Here is a 24,604-nt window from a genome sequence, read left to right as displayed (position 1 = left end):
TACACCTGGTGTGCTGAGCCTGCCCTCTCTGCTCAGTGTAATAGTGGCCCCAGTATGGTCCCTTGTCCTCTGCAAAATTTAATTTAGACTGGTTTAGAGGTTTAGACTGGACACTAAGAATCATTGCTTTACTGAAAGGGTGGTCAAAAACTGGAACAGGCTTCCTGGAGGGGTGGCTGATGCCCCTTAAACACAGGTGCACTGACAGGGTTTGTCAGTGTTTAAGCAGCATTTGGATGATGCCCTCAACAACAGGAGTTAAATTTTGGTCAGGCAGTTGGACTAAGTGATCAACAGGTCCTTCCAAACTAAAAACTTTTTCCTTCTGTCTCCTCTCCTCTCCTCTCCTCTCCTCTCCTCTCCTCTCCTCTCCTCTCCTCTCCTCTCCTCTCCTCTCCTCTCCTCTCCTCTCCTCTCCTCTCCTCTCCTCTCCTCTCCTCTCCTCTCCTCTCCTCTCCTCTCCTCTCCTCTCCTCTCCTCTCCTCTCCTCTCCTCTCCTCTCCTCTCTTCTCCTCCCTATGGATTAGCTGGCAGTAAGTGATGATGGCAGGACAGCAAACTCCTGTGAGGCTTTGCCTACTCATGACTTCAGATGAAAGAAAAACTGATGTCTGCAGGGAAGCTCTATAAAGATTTCCTGAAAAATTATTTTATGCGTCTTGCATTCTGCCTTTGCTGCTGGCCATTTCAGAGCTTTATAGCAGGCTAAGAGAGTTGGGATTGTTCAGCCTGGAGAAGAGAAGGCTCCAGGGAGACCTTACAGCTGCCTCAGCTGCCTTTCAGTACCTGAAGGAGCTACAGAAAAGCCTGGGAAGGACATTTTGTTAGAGAGGATAGTGACAGGACAAGGGGTAATGGTTTTAAACTGAAAGAGAGTAGATTTAGATTAAGCATTAGGAAAAAATTCTTAATCATGAGGGTAGAAAGATGCTGGAATAGATAAAATTCCAAGGAAGTTGTGAATGTCCCCTCCCTGGAAGTGTTCAAGGCCAGGTTGGGTGGGGCCTTGAGCTACCTGGTCTAGTGGGAGGTGCCCCTGTCCATGCAGGGGGGTCAGAACTAGATGATCCTTAGGGTCCCTTCCAACCCAAACCATTCTGTGATTCTATGATTCTATGGCTCACACCCAGACCACCCTCAGCTGCAGCCTTCTCTCCTTCCTTGACTTCCATGACTCTAACTTTGCAGCAGGTGCTTATAGTTATCAACAGAATAATCACAGAATTTGTCAGGACTACCTCCACATCTCCTCCCTCCCAAGAAAAGAACAATGGATATTTTTTCACTCTGATTTGGGCTCCAGGTTACATTTCCTAGGGGTAGGCATCCCACTGCACACAGGAAAGAAAACCTCTCACCCCTGTTCTTGGCACAGAGAAGCTGAGGAATGCAGGCAGCATTTGCACCTGATGCTGAATGCAGTCACCACAGCAAAAATGCCCTCCCTGCAAGGGGCTGCCATGCTCACAGGTTGTGTGCCCGCTCCCAGACACCACTCCAGCAGCAGATTTCAGATGCAGATGTGCAGAGAAGTTTTTAAATGGAATTCATAAACAATTCAAGTCAGCTAATCCCTCGGTGAGACAGCTTACCCAGCAAACATTTCGTTATGGGATAAAGTCTTGTGGTTCCTGTTAGGATGAACACTTGAGAGGGAAGCCCAAAACAACCAGCATAACCAGTAGTATTTTAAGCAAAGATGTGGGCAGGTCACTGTCTGTGGGTGAACCACAGCTGGAAGAGTCACTGCACACAGCTGGGTATGTGAAATGGAAATAAGTCACATTAGATCAAAGTGCCCATTAAAGAGAGACACCGTGGACTCGCTGCAGCCAAAAGGAAACTTCATGCTGCTTTCAGTGGGCACAGGGCACCATCCTGTGCTGCTGCTTCCCTCTCCCTCTTGCTGTAAAATCTGTTCTGAAAAAAATAACCCCAAGCACTCCCTGCTTTTCATGCTAAAGAACAGAAAGCAAGCCGTGCTTTCAAGTATTTCTCAAAGTGATTGACTATTCATCATCAAATATGATCTGTAACAGCACATCTCATCTAGCCACAGCTTGTAAGAGAACCTGTATAGATGCTTACAGTCAGGCAAGGAAAATGAAAAGCAGGCATTATAAAAAGCAGGTGTCACAGTTCAAGGTATTGAGCATAATTTCTTTGTCCAGGAAATGAAATATTTTGTGGCATCAGATTTTTCACATCCTAAGCTATTTGTTTCTTCAACATTAGGAGCTAAGTTTTGAAAATTACATCACTCCTGAATTTTCCTGGCAATTGAAGTGAAAATATAGGCTGCATTCCAGCTGACACACAAGTACCACAGTCATTGGAGACAGAGAAAATGAAGCGCTGTTGCTAACTCAATTTTGTTAAAACTTTGGTGCACATCATAATACAAGTGGGAATGCAAATGTCATTTGTTTCCCAAAAAGTCATGCTTCCACAATCAAAATAAAGCAGTTTTTCAGTAAGTACTGCAAGGCTAATGAAAGGTATCCTGTCCCATAATGATGCTATAAATTTCATGTCACTGCGGTATCTAAATACTCTGCACAAAGAAAACAAAAAATTCTACCACAAAGCTGATCAATCTTTTGTGTGTGTGCAGACAGCCAGTGAAAAGTAACGTTAGCCCTCTATTGTCAAAAAGGAGTTTAAATTTGTCATAGCTTTGTGACACTGTAGTAGAACACTCAGCTACTGAAAACTGTTGAATTTCTGACTGTCAGGCTCAGGGGGAATATGTTTGATTAAAACTGCGGATGACTGAGCACATATATAAGCATGGTGGCTAGCCTGGCTTAGAAAAACAATCTTATGGATCATACCAAGACCTTTTCCTCCTGAAAAGTGGTGATTTACTTGAAAAAAGAAAGGCTTTGTGAAAGCAATCAAAGCCCAAGCTGAGTGCTTGCCTCTGAAAGTGAAGAAGGAGAGAGCACAGTGTCCTCAGCTACAAGGGCAGGTGGCAGGAGCTGGGCAACTGCACTGCAGAAGCCACGTCACATCCACAGCATCCTACTTGGAGCTGGTAGGGGGACAGTAAATAATCATCATCTTCTTTGTGTGTCCTGTTCAGTTTAATTGCCTGGAACAAGCCAAGGGATGTGTCACACCGCCCAGAGTCTGAAACTCAGAGGATGCCCAGTGTGAGCTGCTGCCATGGCAGGTGGGCTTGTGGGATCCTGTGAAGCTACCAAGCTGTTCACCTGAGGGCTCCATAGGGTGGAGGGAGCCCTACCTGGTACAGTCCCACCCAAAATGTCTCCTGGAGGGTGCTTCCTGAAGAAATTTACCCAGCAACATCTTGGGGCAGCAATGTTGGAGCGGCCCACTGAGCCAGGGATGCTCAGGGTGCTGGGTGCAAGCCACTGCTGAGACAGCTTTACTCAGCACCTCATCTCCTCCCAGAGATCATGAGAGCCCCCCCTGAACAGAAAGGAGTTATAACCGTGTAATTAAGGGCACAGTTTTAAACCAAATTAACAGGGCTGATGTGTGGACTCTCTCCATTAGAATGGGAGCACTCTCGCCATTAGAATAAAACCAAGGTTATTTGGGCTTTATCATGGATCAATAATAAAAAATCTTTAAAATGAAATAAGCATTTCCACAGGTATTCAAACTGATTTAGAGAAATCAATTTGCAGCAATATGTGAAATTTAAGCCGGTGCAACTTCCTTCTGTGGATAAGCCCTTACAGATACATGATGAATTGATGTATGTATATACAGTTGAAATACATCTATAGACCAAGGTCAGAGAAATGTTCTTGCTGATCCAATTAAGATGAAGGTTTTAATACCTGGGTTTTATAAATTAGATTCTTTTACAGAGCTCAGAAAAAGAAGCAGCTGGGTGAAGTTTTAAATTGACTGAGTTCCAGGCAGGATACCTTGTGGTGGTGGAAGAGCTGGAGCTGGGTACAAGGAACTGTGTTTGAGAGCTTCTTCCAGCAGACAAAAAAAGTTCACTGGATCACATCCTTGGGAATATCTGCAGTACCCGAGTGGATAAATTGCAAGCCTAACATCACCAATCTGAAACTTTGGGCAGAGAGGCTTAGGGAAGCCTTGCTGAGCCTGCCTGCTGCCCAAGCACCGTGGTGTCAGAGCTGTCCCTCTCCCAGCAGAGCAACCTGAGGGACTCTCCATCTCCTCAGCCCCTCCTGACCTCAGGAGAGCTTCAATTCCCCTCCACAGTGGGTGCAGTGGAGAAGTACCAGGGAGGAGGAGAGTCACAGGAACCTATTTGCACCCAACAACTTCTATGAGGAGGTGTTTGTCTCCAGCAGCTGGGGCCAGATGTTCCTAGAGGGGCTCTGCAAAACTCACTGCCGTGTGTCTGGTACACACATTGGAAGACTTGGAAGGTAGATGAAGAGGAACTGGGATTTTTTTTTTTTTTATGAATATTTTATCAATTATTTCTGGTTTTGAAATATTTGAAATGTTTGGGTAGAAGACTGCAGCAATGTCAGCAAACCAACATTTTAGGTGAAACAGTTGCAGCAAGTAGAGCAAAATGTTCATTGTTATGCAGTTTTTAACATATTGATAACAAAGGCAATGCTACCCATCATCCTGCATGCTGTTTTTTTCTGTATGACATTCTTCTTATGCCAGATACAAAAATCTATAGGAATCATAAAATGGTTCGTGTAGTGAAATGAGGCAACCAGGTGCCACTAATTGCCAGGGAGTGAGCATGAGCTTGTGTCAAGCCCACCTGTGCCTAATTAGGGTGGGCCCCCACTGCGCATGAGCAGGACCAGGGGGCCAATAAAAGGGGAGTCCTGAAGCACAGGCTCAGCTCAGTCACTCTTGGAGCACTGTATTACCTTCATTGGGCCACTAGTGCTCATCACCCCCAGGGTGAGGCTCTGGTGGCGCAGCCGGCTAAGACCCAGTACTGCAATGCCAAAGCCCTGGGTTCGAGACTCCTCAGAGCCTCACCCTGAGGGCGATGAGCGCCAGTGGCGCAATGAAGGTAATACAGTGCTCCAAGAGCGACTGACCTCTCTGCAGACATGCTCAGGACTGAGCTGAGCCTGTGCTTCAGGACTCACCTTTTATTGGCCCCCTGGTCCTGCTCATGCGCAGTGGGGGCCCACCCTAATTAGGCACAGGTGGGCTTGACACAAGCTCATGCTCACTCCCTGGCAATTAGTGGCACCTGGTTGCCTCATTTCACTACAGGTTCGGACTGTGACTGCACATTATCAGTTCACGTCCAGTTTTTCATCCACCAGGAAGAACTTTTTCCTGGTGGACTTAAAAATAATAACCTTGGAGAGGGTATTTTTTGTGCAAGATAAAAATTTAAGCAGAAAACTTTCACTGACAAAATCACTGACAATTTTCAGTCCAATACAGGAAATAGCTTTTGATGACAGAAAAATCAAAACATGAAAGCCCTTCATTTAAAAGCTGAGGTGCACTTGAGAAATGAATACATTAAGAAAAAGGAAAAAAATTATTTTTGTTTTCTTAGCTTGGTCTGACCAACCAAGAAGCTTGTCTTTATGGAGAAACACAGATTTTTAAATTTTGATTTTCAAACAGCTACTAAAATGAAGAAAAAAATCAACAAACCCCAAACCTACAGGCAACTCTTTTGCAGTTTTTTCTTTTTAATTTTTTTTATTTCCTTTTTTTCCTCTTCCACCTTTTTTTCTTTTCTGTGTTTTCCCCAGCACCAACCCCCTCTTTTTCTATCTTCTGTTAATTTTGCAGTACAGACTCCCCAGCCAGTATGAAATAGAAAGTCTGAGAAGTGAAAGTACCTGATCTGTGGAACATGTAGTTCTGTGGAATGGGTACTGAGTTAAAAAAATAAAGAAGGCTCATTATCTTAAAAGCTGGCATCAGGTAACAACATTAATGAATGAAATAATGAAATTATGAAATAATGAGATAATGAAATAATGAAATGAAATAATAGCTATGCCCAATCTCCCATTTCTTGGGAGCGTGTACTGAGAAAGCAGAACATGCCAGGGCACTCTCCACCTTCCATATAGCTGGGGAGCAAATCCTGAAATAAGACCAAGATACAGGTTGTGAGACAGGATGTGGTTTCCAGCTTCTGGATTGTTCTGCACCTGGGTTGGAAGAATCCACACTACCAGTACAGTCTTGGGGATGAGGTGATAGCAGCCCTGTGGAAAAGGACCTGGAGGTGCTGGTGGATGAAAAGCTGGACATGAGCCAACAGTGTGTGCTTGTAGCCCAGAAGGCAAATTGCACCCTGGGCTGCATCAAAAGAAGTTTGGCCAGCAGATTGAGAGAGGTGATTCTGCCACCTTGCCCTGCTCTGGTAAGATGGAGTGGGTCTAGAGAAGGGCTATGAAAATGATCAGGGGGCTGTGACACTTCCCCTGCAAAGACAGGCTGAGGGAGCTGGGGTTGTTCAGCCTGGAGAAGAGAAGGCTCCAGAGAGACCTAATAGCAACCTTCCAGTATCTGAAAGGGGCCTCTAGGAGGGCTGGAGAGGGACTGTTTGCAAGGGCTTGTATGGTTTAAACTAGAGAAGAGTAGATTTAGATTGGATATTAGGAAAAAATTCTTTACCATGAGGGTAGTGGAAAAATGAACAGGTTGCCCCAGGGTGGTAGTTGAGGCCTCATCCCTGCAGATATTCAAGATGAGGCTTGACGAGGCTCTTTGTAACCTGATCTAGTTGAGGGTGTCCCTGCTCACTGCAGGGGAGTTAGATGACCTTTAGAGATTACTTCCAACCCAAATTATTCTAAGATTCTCTGCCAGTGAACTCAAGGACAAACCCTCTTCTCTTAACTTTCATGGATAAATGTACTCACAAACACTGCAGTCACCTCCATCTTGTGAAGGAGCCAACTAGAACTTGACTGCCCAGGTCTCCAGGACTCACTGGGGTCTATCTATTAACCAGTTTATTTCCAATCTTAGCAAAATTTTTCCTGAAACAAAGCAATGCCCATAGAGACACTGGAGACTTGTGCCACTGGTGGGTGCTGCTTGAATTTAGAAAGAAGACACGACTGATGTCAACAGCTCTTCAGGCTGATGGAAAGTTCAGGTTTTTCCCCCTCATTTCTACTTGTACTTAAGACATTTCTTGTCTTTGCAGTAAGATACCCTTCTATGAAGCACAGTTCTGTAGGTGCTCAAGTAATTTATCTAAACTCCCCAGTGTAGATATGCAAGGCAGGCAAAAGCATGAAACCAGCAAGGGTACCTGAATAAATATCTGAGACAGGAACTTGTGGAAGGGGAATAAAAGGCTACTGCCTGCACACAGCTCATTGATGGGTTAATAACTTCATGCTTAGAGGTTCTTCATTGAGAGCACTGTGCAACAGTCTGATACTAGCACCCATGGGATGAAGAGGAAGGTTAATTGAATTCTAGTGAGGCTCCCTTTGTGTTGCAGAGCAATTGAACAAACCAGGACAGACAGTCAACTTTCCAGCATCATCCTATACGTTGTGTCAAGTTCATCTGTGGTGTGACTAAACTGCCTTCAATAGCAAGAATAAATTTAGCCTCCGAAAGCCAAATTCAGGAAGACTGAGATAATCCTATTGGTAATTTTGACTGACAGCTCAGGCCAATGTTTGTTTTCACTTGTGGAAATGTTGCAGGAGAAGGAGGGGGATTTTTGGATGGGAGGCTTAGCACACATCTTACTTGCTGGGTCTCCAAATGCACTGTTTCAACAGCAGGAACCAGGCTGAACTCTTCTCCTGCTTCAGTTATTCACAGACATCCTTATCTGCACAATAACAAGAGCTGTGGGCATGTTGTGAATAAAATAAGAGAACAATAATTATTATTCTCACAAAGTCACTCACTTGGTTTTGGCATCCAAATTGGCTTCTCAAAAGCTGTGATACTGGTCTTTGAATGCAGACAATACTGACTGTAATGTTATTTTGAAGATATTTAAGCCCGATTGGTCCTCATTAATTAAAACAACAATGGTATTTTCAGCTTGCCAGATAAAACTGTACTTTATGTTTTTAGCTCTTAATTCAGTTGGACATCTTCCAGTAGCAAATGGTTTCAGGTTATTAACTTCTTCATAACAAAAGTGATTGTCTGAAATCTGACCTGACTTTGGAATGACATTGAGATAAATCTTTGCTGCATGTTCTCAGACTTTCCATAAGCTGTTTTTCTAATTCAAGCACTGACAAGATGTACCACGCTTTTTGCCCATCCAATCTATGAAGACTTACAACTTGCTTCCTATGGAACAAGGCTCTCTTAGAAGATGAAAAGGAGTCTATTCTTTTCATTTGTATAAGATAACGTGGTTTAATTCCAGAAACCAATAGCACTATAGGTAGTAATATTCCCCTGGCAATTTCTTGTTTACCTTTGTCTATGGTCTGTTCTAGTGTGGACTTTTCTCTTGGGCTGTCTGGACTGATTTCCTGATGCACTGTTTGCCCTTTGTGTCCCTCCATTGTTTGCAGAGGCTGGCTGAACATCAGTCATTCCTCAGCTCTCCTCTCTGTTTCCTCACCTTCATGTGCAAATGCACACTGGTTGCTCTGCTGCAGAGTAGAAGGGTAGCACTTTCTGTAGTTATGTGGGGGGTGCCATATTAAGGAGGTTTCCACCTTAACCTAGTTGTATTGTTGCTCTAGTTTATACTATTTTCGTATCTTTGTAACTCCATTTTACCTACTATGTCTGCAGAGACAAAATGGGGGAATGAACAGGTGAGCACTGCTTCCTTAGAGAAAGCTTGCTGGTTAAATCAGATGGTCCAGGGATCTCTAGTGTTTTGGAAAATACTGGAAGGCAGTCTAAGAAACCAATACAGTCTTTTCACCATGAATTTCCCCCTGACACACATCCACACACCCACACATCCACACTCAGATCCAGGCTTGGCACTAAAGCAGAGAAAGAAAGTGGGTTAAATGAAAATAATGAAGAAACGTGGTCCAATTTTTGAATGAGTCCTAGTGGTAGTACTGATGAGTTTTGTTGCTGGACTTCTCCAATTAGAAGAGCTTGAAATAATTTCCTTAAATAATCCTATTCAAACCACAGGCCTAGCCACTATGCAGCATTATCACAGATGAGTCACACAGAGAAAATGCAGTTAGAATGAAAATCAGAGAGAGGAATATTGCTTAAAGCAACTCACTTTTATTGACAGAGTACTGTAAGGCAAGGAAAAACTGTTTGCCAGATTTTTTAAAAAGAAGATTTGCAGTAACTGATTCAGAAAGATCTGCAGTTCAATATATTATTGAACTTTCAAAGATACTATCTTTTATAAATCCAATATATATCTCATTGTCATATATACAAAAGCTCAATTTAAACAAGCACGAAACAGAACACAGAAGAATGAATTTGTTGACGGTTCATAATCTGGTAAACAAGAGAATGCACACGTTCTGTTACTGCAGGATTATAGTTGACTAGATTTAAACTTAAACAGACCCCGAAACACATAAAGAAACGATGAAAACAGACGTGATCAGTATGACTATTAAAAAAAAATAAAAACAATCTAAATCATGTTCAACCATACATAGGGAACAAAACATTGAGAGATGCCAAGAAAACTTTATTTTATGGCCAAAGCTAATTTTGCATTTATGATGAAGGCATCTGTGAAAACAATACTGTATTCTGACCACACTAGAGTAATATTTGGGCCAGAAAACATAGCAAAGCACTGGCTTTTTTTCTGTTTTTTAAAGGATATATTTTTAAGTGGTGATGTACATTAAGTGCGAGCCTCTTACAAGATCTCACATCAGGCCATGTGAGATCCTATCATTTCCATAGGAAACAATGATAACAGAAAGGTCCCAGTGACACTAAAAACCCAGTTGGAGGCCAAGCTACAAAATCTGCAACTGCTTAGCTCTTCCCTGAGGGAAGAACATGTTTTTACTCCACATTTTTAGACAGCCTGAAATTCTGAAACTAACAAACTCTGCTGGCTTTTCTTCTCCACCTCCGTATCTCTATAGCATTGGCCTTTCACTGGAAAAACTTTTATGAGGGATAGCTGCTTTTCCACCACTGATATTGTAGCACTCCTGGTGCTTCATAAAATAAAAGAAGGCTAAGATGTCAAAATATGATGTGTCAGGATAAAAGGGACAGAGGTACTTAGCCACAGTACAGTGTCATGCTTTAGCTTTGCAGGGCTGTAGCATGAGTAGTAATATGGGTAAGTAAAATTTACTTCTACCTATACAGGCAAAAACTGTATGTTTTTGAAAGCCATACAATACTACTCTGTAATTAGAAACCCCCAGCATGCTATTTGTCATCACACAGACAAGAAGAAAGTTATCTTATGACTACACGAGGAAATGGGACCCAATAACAGGAGAATAATGACACCATACATATATGTAACCAGTATATTCTGAAAATGAAGCATAAACCATGTTTTTCACATGGAGGTCTTTTGCTGGATGCTTAAAGTACAGTTTTAATTCTTTTTTTTTTTATTTTTTTTCCATTTTCTCTATGAAAATCAAGCTCTTTGCATATTTCACCAAACCCCAGAGATATTTACATTTTAAAAGCCAAGCCTCCACCTTCCAATTTTACAGTGAGTTGTCCTGTATCTTGCATATTTAAAAAAAAGATCCAGAAAAATCTCAGAATTGAAATTCAGAATCTGTACTTTGTAAAAATACTTCCCTTGAACATGAAGTCAGTGCTGACCTCTTCAGGTCATCTGTGAATAATGAAATCTTTCTCAACTAAATGTTACTAAATAAGAACTGAGGGAAAACACAAAAAAGAAGTATGTTACCCCTGTATTGTAAAACATTGCCACTTGTTGAAGGACAGTATAGTTTGAAGAAAACCACAGAGGTGTGTATATCAAAATACATTTTTATTACATAGCTGTAGAACATATGAAATCTTTCAATGCTCTGTCTAATAAAGGCAATATAGTCTCTTTGTTAGTGCTGCTATTGCATACAGGTTTCTTAAAGTACAGTTAGTACCTATAGAGGGGAATTTTAACATATAAGTATTTGCTATGCTTCATATGGCAGAAGGATAAGCATAGGAAAAATTCTGACACTGATTTTAAAGAAAGTGTACATCACACAGCATCTTAAGTGCTAAACATAGAAAATCAGATTGTACTTGAAGTGTTGCAGTGCAACTTAAATTTTTCTCAGATATCGAGAAGGTCCTCTCCACTCTCATCACTCTCCACAGTTAATTGTCTTGTCCACCATTTCTTGACTTCTGATCCACAAGAAGCAGCATCAGACATAGGATTCATTTTGCATACAACAGATTTCATAGTTGAACGTCCACCAAAGCGGAGGTTGACTGAAGACACTGAATGGCTTATTGGCTTGGGGGCTGTGAAATGAAACAGAAAATTCTGTATTAGAATATATCTGCTGCTTGAACATTTTTTGCACAGATTTCAGGTATACAGAACCAGCTGGACTGGGGCAGCTTTAAACTGATGTAGTATAGAAAAGGCAGTGCTCTGTTTTAATGTAGTCTTTTTTCCCCAGCTCCAACTCTTCACCTTGCTCCCACCAGCCTGCTGAGAGAGAAGTTCAACTGAGCAGTGTCCCTGTCCCTGTTTCCTTCTGGGACAACCTGAATGGTTTAGGTAGTACTTACATGAGCTGATAAACTGGCAAAATGGTGAAAGTGTTAAGTGCCAGAAAAAGGGAGGGAGAAGTGCATTTAGGAGTGGCAGCTATGACTAGAAAGTGGTATTTAACTACAGTCTATTGGCAGAAGCCAGTACAAGGTGCTGGTATGGCTTTAGGAAAGCACTAAAACAAATGTGTAAGTATACAAAAGCCACGTTTCATCTTAATGCTGCTATTAATGTCTTAAATACATGTCTGTTGGGCTGAAGGCTTTTTATCATCTACTGGGCTGGACTGTGCATGGAAGTGATCCTTTTTTCCTACACTGTCCACCGAGGAACATTCAAGAGTGACATGGTCAAGATCAGGGCTAAGAAAAAAACCTCTGAACTCTTCATTCTCACTTGAAAAATCTATCCATTTGGCTACAGTGGTATGATTCCTACTTCCCTCTTTTTGTCCCTATTCCCATAAAAATTTGATCTCCTTTGCTGCTCAGTGACATTTAAGTGGAAAGCATGGATTGAAAGCTCTTTATTAGGTGGTTCTGTTCCTTGCGAAAGCAGTCCAGACACAACAGTAGGGTTAAAGGTACTCAGAGCACGACAATCTCTTCTACTTCCACCTTGACATTATAAAAGTCTAAAAAATGGCAGCCTCTGAAGGCAGCACTCTGACTTGGAATAGGACTGACCTGAAAGCAGGTTGATGTGCACACATCTAACCTGATTGTCATGGCAGCAGAGGTCAATACGCACTTTAAAAGAGAATATTTCAAGTAGTAGAGAGTGCTCTTGAGATAAAGACTTAATAACTCCTCAGACTGTACTTATGCACCTCTCCCACCCTTCTATAAGGACCTTCCTATGAGGGCATTGTACAGCCTTCCTTTTCTAGCAGACTGTAGTTACTGGAACAACTTGAGGATGTTTCCTGTTTGTGAGAAAATAAACTGGAAACTGACTGTGAACAAGGCTGCCTCCTGGCTGAAGCAAAAATACAAAATTGTATTATTATGGTGTAAAGTAGAAAACATCCACATGAACTCAAAAGTTATTCCTTTTAGGAAAAACTTCACTAATTTTCCATGTGCTTTATACAATAAAAGAGACCTGTAAATGCCCAAGACACTGTCCAAGGATATAGGATGGTACAGTCTAAATAAATAAATCCCGAGTAAATGTAGGAAAAGTAAAAAAAAACAACAACCAGTGCATGGCAATGCTTGAGCCCATCCTCCAAAGTTTCAGAACTGGGAGGAAGGAGAGAGACCGATGTATTTCAGCATGCATGAGGGTATTAAAACTCTGATGTGGGTGCAAGCAGCTGGTGGGAGACTGAATCAGGAAGCCTCTCATGGCCTCATTATAGAATCATAGAATCATAGAATTGGCTGGGTTGGAAGGGACCTCAGAGATCATTAAGTCCAACCCTTGATCCACTACCGCTGCAGTTACCAGACCATGGCACTGAGTGCCACATCCAGTCTCTTTTTAAATATCTCCAGGGAGGAAGAATCCACTACTTCCCTGGGCAGCCCATTCCAATGTCTGACCACCCTCTCCGTAAAGAAATTCTTTCTAATATCCAACCTAAACCTCCCCTGGCACAACTTAAGACCGTGCCCTTTTGTCTTGCTGAGAGTTGCCTGGCAAAAGAGACCAACCCCCACGTGGCTACCCCCTCCTTTCAGGGAGTTGTAGAGAGTGATGAGGTCTCCCCTGAGCCTCCTCTTCTCCAGGCGGAACAGCCCCAGCTCCCTCAGCCTCTCCTCATAGGGTCTGTGCTCGAGTCCCTTCACCAGTCTGGTTGTCCTCCTTTGGACCTGCTCCAGGACCTCAATATCCTTCCTAAACTGAGGGGCCCAGAACTGGACACAACAGTGTCCTTTATTGTACAGCAGTGATTTGGCATTTGGGGGACTGACAGACATTTTTCACATACCTGATGGCAAACGCCATTGTCCAAATTTCCGCTGAGGTTTCCCGGCATCTGCGGAGTCATGTCGGTAGCCACCTCGGTCAGAAAGTGTTGGACTAAGCAGCTGCTGCTGGCTACTTGTCTGAAGAGAGAACATAGAATCTCAGTCACAGTTCCCCACTGCATGGGGATAATCCTAAGACGAGCTTCCTTTCTATTCTGTTTCCCAGCTTTAGACAAGAATATAAACAAAAGACACTGCCATTTGTTAGGGCAGCATGGTTTCTATTCTTTACTGTCCCAGAAAGCTACTACCAACAGGAAAAAATAATAAAAACCATTTAGGCTCCAGATACAGTCTCACTGAACGGTAAAAAATTGTCCCCAGCCTTCCACAGTGGAAGGCCCTTATGTTGTCCCTTCTTCAGTCCCTACCCTGGGAGAACCAAGGACTCCAGCTTTCCCAGAGCTATCGCTCTCAGTGCAAACACTGCCTCAGAATGCTTCAACAGGAAAGCTTCACATCCCTGAGCCTGCACACAGCTCATGACAGAGCTGAGGGATGGTGCTGCTGGAGACATCCAGATGAGTTTGCCCTTCATGGTGCAAGCAAGAGCAGCTTTAAGTGGGGGAGTTACAGCCTTAGTTCATCTTGCCTTCCCACCTGAAGGCAAAGACTGAAGCAAAACACAATATTGCTTTCAGCTTCTCCCAGGAAAATGATTCTTGAAAAAGAACAAAGAAGAAACATGGAAGTTTTCTGAGTTTGTTCTGAGTAACTGATAGTCTCCTGGTTAGCATACCTCTGGCTGTGCACAGTTATCCTGATTAATAGCATTCATATCTTCACTTGGCTGCGTTGTCTCAATGCTGGGAGGATTCAGAAATCGGCTCAGCTCCTGCTGTTGACTCTCTCGTAGACTATGGATAATGCTGCATGACTGCTGTTGTTTCTATCAAGGTACAATATGTGACAAGAAAAATGCACTCATTGGTGTGTCATAGTGTTTGATTTATTTTTTTTAAAGCCTCTTAAATATTTAAACAAACGGCAAGTGCCAGATGTGGATACCAGGTGCATCACTAAAGCCACATGTATCAGATGGTGGTTATTTAAATACAGTGATTTCCAGCATATGGTTAATTTTTATGTAGGAAGCAGAGGATTAAACTTATAACCTATATTAAGTGCAAGACAAGTTGCTCAACTTTTGCTTTAAACCTAGAGTTTAAAGAAAATATAAAGTTTTGATTTTATGAGTTAAAATTCCTTTCAAAGAAAAAGCAACAGGGAAATTGGTATGGATTTGCTACAAATTACAGGAAAGCAATGAAAAAAATCCATTTTCTTTTATGGCATTTGGAACAGGCTGTTGATATGACTGAATACAACAGTATTGGAAACCTTGGGATTGAGTATAGATTTACAGTACAAATAGAAAAACAAAATCACTACCATTATGATCTTACAATCTAATTTGCTTTTAAATTAAAATAAACAGCCCTTAGGAAGGGTTTCGCTTTCCTGGGTAGTTTTCACATGCTCCCTCTAGAGAGACTTAGAGACTAACAAGAGAATTTGAAAATATATATATTAACTCCCATAATTACATTCAGTTTATAAAAGGTTCATATAATGTGAAATGATCTGAGCCATATTATTAAAGTGAAATGAATAGGATATTTACTTTAACATAGTGTAATTCAATATCATAATGAAATAAACAACCCAGTTGAACAAACCTAGATCTGAGAGCTGATATTAAATTTACTGCTATTATTTCAGAGATGAGATCAAAATTAAACTATTTATCTGAATATGCCTTGAACACTAACGTGTCAGCTGGAATGTACTTTACATTAAAATTGTCCAATTATCTATTTTTTTTTAGATTTACAAACAGAAAAAGACAGATCCCATGATCACAGGTGTCTATGGAAAACCTCCACAGATCAGAGGTAAGCTTTTATAAAAATAAAAAATATATGTATCAAAAGTAACTGAAAAATCAGTCATCAAGGGAATTGGACTATGACTTTTGATGTAAAGGAAGAGGTGGTTTTGGAAAAAAAAAGAATTACAGAAGCCAAGTAAAATTACTTGGATTTTTTTTTTCTATAAATGTTATCCAAGACAAATTTGGATAAACAGCCTATATTGCAGGTATCCTGAGCAAAGGCAAAAAAATGTTTCTGATGATCCTAAGCACTGGCTACGTCTTTATTAGTATAGACATTGACAGATTGTTTTTTCTGCGGTGCTGAAGTCAAGTGACAGGCCAGGACCTGCACGATCTACCCCACAAGACAGATTCCAGCACTGCCTATGGGGAGCAGCCCCCACCCAGCCCCATGTCTGGAGGAAGGTGATGCTCCTACAGCAGGGATCTGGGAGAATGTGAGTGTGCACAGACCAAAGCTGTGTGGAGAAGAGGCTGAGGAGTATGGGTGTCCCCATCCTAGCCCTGAGCTAATGCCTTGTCCTGGCTTAATTTTCTGCCACAGACACTGCTCCTGTGTGCCACACTCCATACACCTGACTGGCACACACCCACTGCTCACTTGCACACACAGAGTTACTGTGATGGCTCAGTCAAATGATGTATCTGATATGGAGTCCATATCTGCTGATGACTGATCATGGTATTTTCTGCCAGCAGAGGCAAGGAAATTATACAGTTACATTATGTGAGGAAGGATTAGGCCTGTGAAGTTTCAGCAAATTACATTGCTTTTTTTTTATTATTTTTTATATTACTTGGACATTGGTCCCTGCATTTGCATCTTCCTGCTTTATTAAAATGACAGATAGATTTTGTCAGGAAGATAGTTTTTGCCTTGAAGAGATGTTTATTTTTGCAGCACTTCCAATTGAAGTGTTATATGCTTTCTTTTTTTTTTTTTTTTTTTTCCCTGAATTAGCAACTTTTACATACTTCTTCAAGTAAACATTATCATGATTCCAGAGTAAATGAAGCACAGTGACACCAAATTCTAGCACTGTTGATCTAAGTACAATTTCTGTAGCCATTTAGAACCTGGTTTATCTTGACTTACTGCTCTGATTCTCTTTAAGCACTTCTTCAGCCACATACGTATGGTCTGTTTGGCCACCTCCTCTTCTATGGTATATTCCAGTTGTTCTCTAGCAAGCAGCTCTTCCAGTTGAAGACTTTTTCTGATATCAACAGACCTATATGAAAGCATGCTGGAAGAAACACAGTTGTTTGGGGTTGGTTTGTTTTTTTTTTTTTGTAATGCTGGTCACTGTACTTTTTAGTTTAGAAAGTCAAAGCTCATACTTCCAATAATTTCACTTCTGAAGATAAAAAAAATGCTGTGAAGATTCCAGAAGAGACTTGTAGTGCTCAAAAACCACAAAGACCTTCTCACCTACACCTACCTATCTAATACAGGTGAACTGCTGAACTGTAAGCATCTAGGGCATTTATTGTTTGTTCCCCCAACAAGTGTTTACAACTGGATAGTGTTCCAATTTCTATTTTATTTCTAGTCAGATTCAACGTCATGTTGTTAACAAGTGGGAACAACATTTCATTGCCTGCAATACAAGAACACAGGACTGATGTTTATGACAAACTGTCTCCAATTAAAATGTTAAAATTACTTAGAGCTGATTCCTTAGGACCTGTGTTTTCCACCACTAATATTTTTCCAGGAAATGAAGGGGAATCTGATTTTTGCATTACACTCAAAACAGCAGTGCTTCTCCAGCTACCAGTCTTGCCTTTTCCCAAGTCTAATTAATACCTGTTGGCCTGGAGAGAATCTTCTCATTTGGGCCAGGATAAAGGTGATTTTCTGTCTTGAACTTTTGCTTTCAGCTCAGTCTCTTGTAAGTAGCTGCACTTGCTGAAATTAACAGCAAGTTTCTCAGACAGTGTCTGCTTCTGGGACTGATAACACTCGATGTTTATAGTTACTGCTAGAGACTGGTGTGCAGAACCAAGGACACTGCTCAGCTCTGAGGAACATTCTGCCCTCTGGAAGGACAGGAGTAAAAAGGTCACACCTGCAGCTCTCCTCTGGGGAGGAACAGACAAGATAGATGCCAGAACTGACCAGAGTATTCCATTCCATACACGTCATACTCAGTATAGATTTGAGGGATCACGAGGGTTAAACCCTTCCTTCCTTCCCTTTCTGGTTCCCCTTCTTTGCCTGTGTCTGTTTGCTTTGGCATCCTGGGAGGATTCCACCCATTTGTCTGCCTGTGGTCCTAATCCATGCCAGCCCATATCTGTGTGTTCCTGCCTCCAGCTCCCGACTGCTGCCGACTCCAGGAGTCCAGCCTGGACTTTCCCAGGGCTGCCCTGCAGCCTCGGTGGTGACGTGAGAGTTACTGGGGGGAAGAGGAGGAACATAATATCAATTTTCCTGTATATTTGTATATATTTAGTAATTTTTCCTATTTATCATTACTGTTTCATTAAAGTTGTGTAGTTTAGCTTCCAACCCATAAGCCTCTCTCCATTATTCTCTCTCCTTCCTTTCTAAGGGAGTGGAGGGAGATTAATAGAGCATTTCTCATTCGGTTTAATTGCCGGGCCAGTGTTAAACTGTGACAGAGGAATCCAGGCCATTACACCCATTCTACAAATTTAGAGGACCTTTCAGAGTACCTGAGCACGTCGTGGAAAGTGACATCCCCACCATTATGGAGCCGTTCCATTTCATAGCACATGTGCTTGAACAGCAGCTTGTCCTTGTCCAGATCCACCTCCAGCCGGCCCCGCAGAAGCCGCAGCAGAAATTTGACTCGGAAGGTAGGGATCACTCCCTGGGCAGAATCACATAACAGATGGTAAATAATTCCTGTGACCTAACCAGCATCTCAGAAATTCAACTTGATCAGTGAGAGAAACACTTTTCCTCCAAAGACTCCGTGCCAAAGCCTGGACTATTTAAGTCACTGTGAATACATTCCTGCAGAAAATACACGTGCATCCAGCTCTGCAGTGCATTTGTGGAAGTCTTTTTTGTTATTTGACTGACATACAGTGAAAATCTGTGCTGATAATTTTGTCAGAAATGTTCAGTATTGCTTGGGGATTTAGTTTTTCCATTTGCATTAACCTGTAATGAGAATTATATACTCTGAGACCTGCCTTTGAAAAACTGAAATTAAACTACAATTTAAAAATTCACAGCCAGACCTATACCTGGTTGTAAAGGTGTTCCCTTCTCTGTGCATCTCTGGACAGGAGAATGTTGGGAGTTTACTGGCTTTTCAGAGGTCTTCTCTAAGAATCAATTGAGCACGCGTTGCACTTTTTGTGACAAGAAAGTTGAAGTTAAAATATTGGGACTTAAAGTATTTTCTTCTGAAACTGTCATTCTTCTGAAGCTTCATTCTGAAGCTGTTTTCTTTAAATATATTAAATAATATAAAATATATATTTAATATATAAAGTATTTATTCTCTAGATACTTTGTTTTGTTAAATGAGCCTGACTGGAACTATTTTTTTCTGTAATGTGTTCCACACCAGAAAGAGATAATGTCAGTGCTGGGCATGATAGGTGCAGAACTCTCCACCTCCATCAGTGCAGACTGCAGCTTCCATCTTTAGCACAACCATGTGCCAACTACAAGCAAGCAACTTTTACCATAATGTTGGTTCAAATACAAGTCTTAGTGATGTCACAAATCATTCAGATGATGCTTTAACTTGTGTGGCCATCTGAACAGCTCAGTCTCACAGATGCTTTTTTTTCCTTGTAGAATCACAAAACGGCTGAGGTTGGAAGGGACCTCTAGAAGTCCCCTTGTCTGACTCCAAGCTTCAGTAGCACCTTCTTAAGCCAGTTACCATATTACTTTTGAACATCTCCAAAGATGGAGACTCCACAACCTCTCTGAACAACCTGCACCAGTGCTCAGGTCACTCTCACTGTGAAAAGGTCTTTCCTGAAGTTCAGAGGGAATATCCTGTACTTCAGCTTGTGCTCATTGCCTCTGGTCCTGTCACTGGGCCCTACTTGAAAGGCTCTGTCCTCTTTGCACCCCTGACCCTTCTCTTCTGCAGGCTGAACAGTCTCAGATAAGTAACAGTCTTATCTTTATTAGCCTCTCCTCATTAGCAGACATGCTTCAGCCCCTTCATTATCCTTGTGTCCCTTTGCTGGACTCTCTCAGAAATGTCCATGTTTCTGCTGTACACAGGAGTACAGAACTAGATGCAGTGCTCCAGATGTGGCCTCACCAGGACCAATACTTTTGGTAATGAAGCCCAGGATACCATTAGTCCATTTTACCAGAGGGGATGTTGCAGGATCATGTTCAACTTGGTGTCCACTACAAAGGTCCCTTCCTGGCAGGCTGCTTTCCAGCTAATTAGCCCCCAGCATACACTGGTGCCTGGAGTTGTTCTTCACATGGTGCAAGATTTTGCACTTCCCCTCACTGAACTGCTTGGGTTTCCTGACATCCCATTTCACTTCCACATCCTCCCAGTCTGGTGTCATCTGCAAACTTGCCAAAGGCAAATTCTGTTTCATCATCCAGATCATTAATGAAGATGTTGAACATGCCATTCAGCCAATATTCAGTCTGCCTCATCATTTCTCATCAGCCCACACTTCATCAGCTTCTCTATAAGAATCTGACAGGAGACAGTGTCAGAATCTCAGCAAAGCCCTTCTGAAGATCAGGTACATAAATGGATGTGAAGTGGCAGATTCTCAATGTGGCAGCTCTCAGGGAGCTGAGAGGAAAGATGATATTGTATAGGGGATATGAATATCTACATTCTGGGGGGAAGTGTGGATCAACTGGAAGGCAGGAGGGCTCTGCAGAGGGACCTGGACAGACTGGAGAGTTGGGCTGATTCCAATGGGATGAGGTTCAACACGGCCAAGTGCCGGGTCCTGCACTTTGGCCACAACAACCCCATGGGGAGCTCCAGGTTGGGCACAGAGTGGCTGAGAGCAGCCAGGCAGAAAGGGACCTGGGAGTCTGGATTGACAGGAAGCTGAACATGAGCCAGCAGTGTGCCCAGGTGGCCAAGAAGGCCAATGGCATCCTTGTCTGTATCAGGAACAGCGTGGCCAGCAGGTCCAAGGAAGTGGTTCTGCCCCTGTACTCAGCCCTGGTGAGGCCACAGCTTGAGTCCTGTGTCCAGTTCTGGGCCCCTCAGTTTAGGAAGGAGATTGAGGTCCTGGAGCAGGTCCAAAGGAGGGCAACTAAGCTGGTAAAGGGACTTAAGCAAGTATCCTATGAAGAGAGGCTGAGGGAGCTGGGGGTGTTCAGGCTGGAGAAGAGGAGGCTCAGAGGAGACCTCATCACTCTCTACAACTCCCTGAAAGGAGGGTGTAGCCAGGTGGGGGTTGGGCTCTTTTGCCAGACAACTTTCAACAAGACAAGAGGACATGGTCTTAAGTTGTGTCAGGGAAAGTTTAGGTTGGATATTAGAAAGAATTTCTTTACAGAGAGGGTGATCAGGCATTGGAATAGGCTTCCCAGGGAAGTAGTGGATTCTCCGTCCCTGGAGATATTTAAAAAGAGACTGGATGTGGCACTCAGTGCCATGGTCTAGCAACCGCAACGGTGGATCAAGGGCTGGACTTGATGATCTCTGAGGTCCCTTCCAACCCAGCCAATTTTATGATTCTGTGATTTGCTTTTAAATCAACTTTTATAAGAACTTCATAGCAGCAAAGAATGCAGGTAAGTATTTGAAGGGTCCTAAACAATGTTAATGTTAGATCATGCTCCCTGTACTTTGATAACCTGAATTGTAACCATTCAGTGAGTTTTGCCAGGACATTGTTTCCCCAGTGTTTTTTTTAAGGTATGTGTAAATTTACTGGATTTCTGTGCTTATGATCAAGTTTCTTACCTCTCTTTTGTCATCAACCATGTTCCATATAATTTGAAAATGCCTAAGATCATTATAACTTAAAAGCTGGTCTTCTTCAGTTGAATAAAACAACGAAAAATTCTCCACAATGATAGCTGAAAACCACAAAACCAAAAAATGCTATAATGAAAGCCTGTAGTTGCATTCTAATTGTTTAATCTGTATAAACAACAATGAATTTCAACAGACTATGAATTAGTTTATGCAAACTTCACACTAAGGCATGCCTTAACTGTATGTTCAGATGAGGATTTTGAATAGGTAATATACTGTCACCTGACATCAGTCTTCACTGGGCTTATTCTTAAAAAGCTGTATCAGAAATACTGGTGAGATGCCTAATCTAGCATCTCAAATCAATTAGGACATTTACAACAATGTTGGAAAGATGTTAACTGAACAAAGGAAAAGCTCAGAAAACAATATTCCTTTGTGTAACTATACTCCAAAAATACAACACATCTCTTTCATTCCCAGACTTCCTGAGTTTTAGCATACAACATGCCACAGAAGTATCAAAAACATCACATGAATTCAAGTTAACACTGAAGGTCTGAGGTAACCTCATACCTGAATAGCATAATAGGTTCAGATCTAACATACTATAAGCCAAGGTGGACCTTATTATTATTAATGAATATTTTCACTTACCAACAAGCAAATTTAACATGATGTATGCAATGATGACATAAAATGAACAGAAATACATGAGAGCACCAGCATAATTTCCACAGTCTGTTTTCCAGTAGGTGCTGTTATCTGGTGTGCAAAATGGAGGCTGAACCTTCAAAATGAAAGAAAACAAAGTCAATCAATCACAAAAAGAGATTTTTGATTTCTCTGCAATCGATTTAATCCTTATGACTACAATTTTTTTAAAGCTTGACAAATAGGGAATGGGGCTGTGGGTGTTATTGTGGGCAATGTTTTATTGTTCCTTTGGCAGTCAGAAATCAGAAGACAGAGAGAGGTATGGCAAAGAGGCCTGGGGATGGCTCTCACTAACACACACACCGCACTGTGTATTATGTCACTGTAGAGAAAAAAACCTGGTTTTTGAAATGTGGTCATTCTCAAGAGGCTTCCCTGCCCATTAATTTTAAAAAGGAAGAGAATAATATGATTTTCATTGCAACAGAAACCACAGACAGAAATTTACTTAGATGAAATAAAATGATCCAAGGAAAAAGTCTGGGGCCTTTAAGACTATTATTCTCATGAAATGAGCCAAAGTGCAGGCATTACAAAGTTAATCTGAAAATTTTCCTTGCCACAGTCAAAGCAGACAAGAGTGGAAAAGAGCTACTGCACTTCTAATTTGGAAAACATCTTGTTGGTTTGGGTTTTAAATCATATAATAGCCTAGCCCCATGAAATACTACACTGTGTGTGATCTGATCTACAATTTGTGCATTAAATTCTGAGGTTTAGCAAATATTGTAGCTTCTCTTGAAGAGATAAAGACAATCACAACATTCCTTGTACAAAGCTAAGATACTAGAAATTCTCTAAAATGCAAAGGTGCCTTCTATTTCTTATCTATTTCATGTCTGGCAGTATTATATTTACCATGCAGTCATGCATAATTTTGTTCCAGTCTTCTCCAGTAACAATTCTGAAGAGTACAGTAATAGCCTTGCCAGCTGATGAAAAATTTGCATGTCTGTTTTAAGCAAAAAAGAGAGAGACATAATTTCTCAGTGCAGAACTAAAACACTGGCATGAAAAAAATGCAATCCATTTCCATCTTCTACTGTTCTACTACTTTAAACTGAAAATAGTTACAGCATTATTTGCATCAGTTCATTAAATGATTTATTCCAGGACTTAGATTATAATAATTTTATCACAGGTCTGAGTATTTTAGCTCACTTATCAAAGAGCAAAAGCAGACTGGGGGCCAAACCCTATCTCCTGTCTCCATTTTCTTCCTGAAGCCTAATGATGCCACTGATTTGGGAAATCTCCCATTAACAGTCAAATGACAGAAATGTCCCCTCTCTGTACCAGCCCCATGTGTGGCTTCTGTCCCTGGGAGATGCTGATAAGGTGCAGTAGGTACACTGTGTTTCAGCAGCTTGTGGCTATCACAGTGCTGCTTTGAAGCATACTCCAGCTGGCATATTGAAAAACATTCTGGGCTGGATTGGGTGTAATTGGATTTAATGTGTAAAGACTGGAAAGAGGGCTCAGTGCCTCCTATCAGAAATTCTAGTCAGAGCTTCAACTTCAACTTCTCCAATTAGACCTGGGGCCTTCTCTGTTTTTTACCATGGATAGATTTCTCTGTAGCTGAATGTGATTTTTTGGGGGGCTGTTTAAAGAACATCCTCATGAGATAGTACATACTCTACCTGTTAATGTTCTCTCCGTATTTCACTGTACCAAATAAAACGACTCCAGCAAAGGCGTAACAAAGAAGCAGTAAGAACATTCCCACTATGATGAAGAAACTCTTGTACATGCTGACAACCACAGTCAGGAGTAGCATTTTTAGTGTCACCTGGAAGGACAGAGCAAAAGTAATCCATGATGCCACCCAGGAAAGCAGAATTTAAAGGGAAAAGAGGATCATTGCACTTGCCATTTTGACAAGGAATTCCTTACATGTGTAGGTTAATGGATGAGACCAGTGAAATGATACATTATGAATCTGATTGGAACTGAACATTTATTTACATTGTCCTCTGAAATTTAGTGTGCTTTTTACTTTGGAAAGCAAGATGTTGCTCCTCAAAGACCGTATGTAGGAAAATAAAGCAATAATACAGAATAAGCTTAATTATAATATTGGTATACTCCAGAAGTACCAATATTAGCATTGCATGAACTACTGTTCAGTACTGTGCAGTACAACACCTTGAGCTTACGTGAAAGCAATGCTAACTGTTAGGTGGAAAACACAGATACTGCAGCCTGCCTAAAGAAATAGGCTGATCTATAGAGTAGAAAATTTCCTTAAGATAAGCACAGCTTGTTTTAACTAGTTAATTTCTCACACAAGTTGGCCAAAGAGCTTAATAAGAGACAACAATTTTTGAAATTACATAGGCAGTAGGCCTAAATAATAGATACTGCTTTTCCATGAATCCACATTGTATATTTTAATCTTGATAAAATTATTGCCTTTGATTGCCTAGCACCTTTACCCACTTTGGATGCTATGGAAAATTCTCTTTATTAGGACTGAGGG

At 41.5% G+C, this 24,604-nt stretch overlaps 1 protein-coding gene across 1 annotated transcript in view; it reads right to left on the bottom strand.

The window, feature by feature from the left end:
• Nucleotides 1-11,167: 11,167 nt before the first annotated feature.
• The window catches only part of NALCN (sodium leak channel, non-selective), a 231,941-nt gene continuing 218,504 nt past the window's right edge, over nt 11,168-24,604 (bottom strand). The window contains exons 36-44 of the mRNA XM_030450947.1: nt 23,766-23,914; nt 22,981-23,074; nt 22,063-22,195; nt 21,391-21,506; nt 18,173-18,330; nt 16,587-16,737; nt 14,333-14,482; nt 13,554-13,671; nt 11,168-11,361 (exon numbers count right to left, since the gene is read on the bottom strand). Of these exons, the coding sequence (XP_030306807.1) occupies nt 11,168-11,361; nt 13,554-13,671; nt 14,333-14,482; nt 16,587-16,737; nt 18,173-18,330; nt 21,391-21,506; nt 22,063-22,195; nt 22,981-23,074; nt 23,766-23,914 (1,263 nt within the window). The remainder of the gene's footprint in view (nt 11,362-13,553; nt 13,672-14,332; nt 14,483-16,586; nt 16,738-18,172; nt 18,331-21,390; nt 21,507-22,062; nt 22,196-22,980; nt 23,075-23,765; nt 23,915-24,604) is intronic.

The sequence above is a fragment of the Calypte anna genome, chromosome 1 (assembly GCF_003957555.1).
Source record: "Calypte anna isolate BGI_N300 chromosome 1, bCalAnn1_v1.p, whole genome shotgun sequence".
NCBI classification, from domain to species: Eukaryota; Metazoa; Chordata; class Aves; order Apodiformes; family Trochilidae; genus Calypte; species Calypte anna.
Note: the sequence above shows the minus strand (reverse complement) of the source record. Positions and strands in the feature narration are given on the sequence as shown.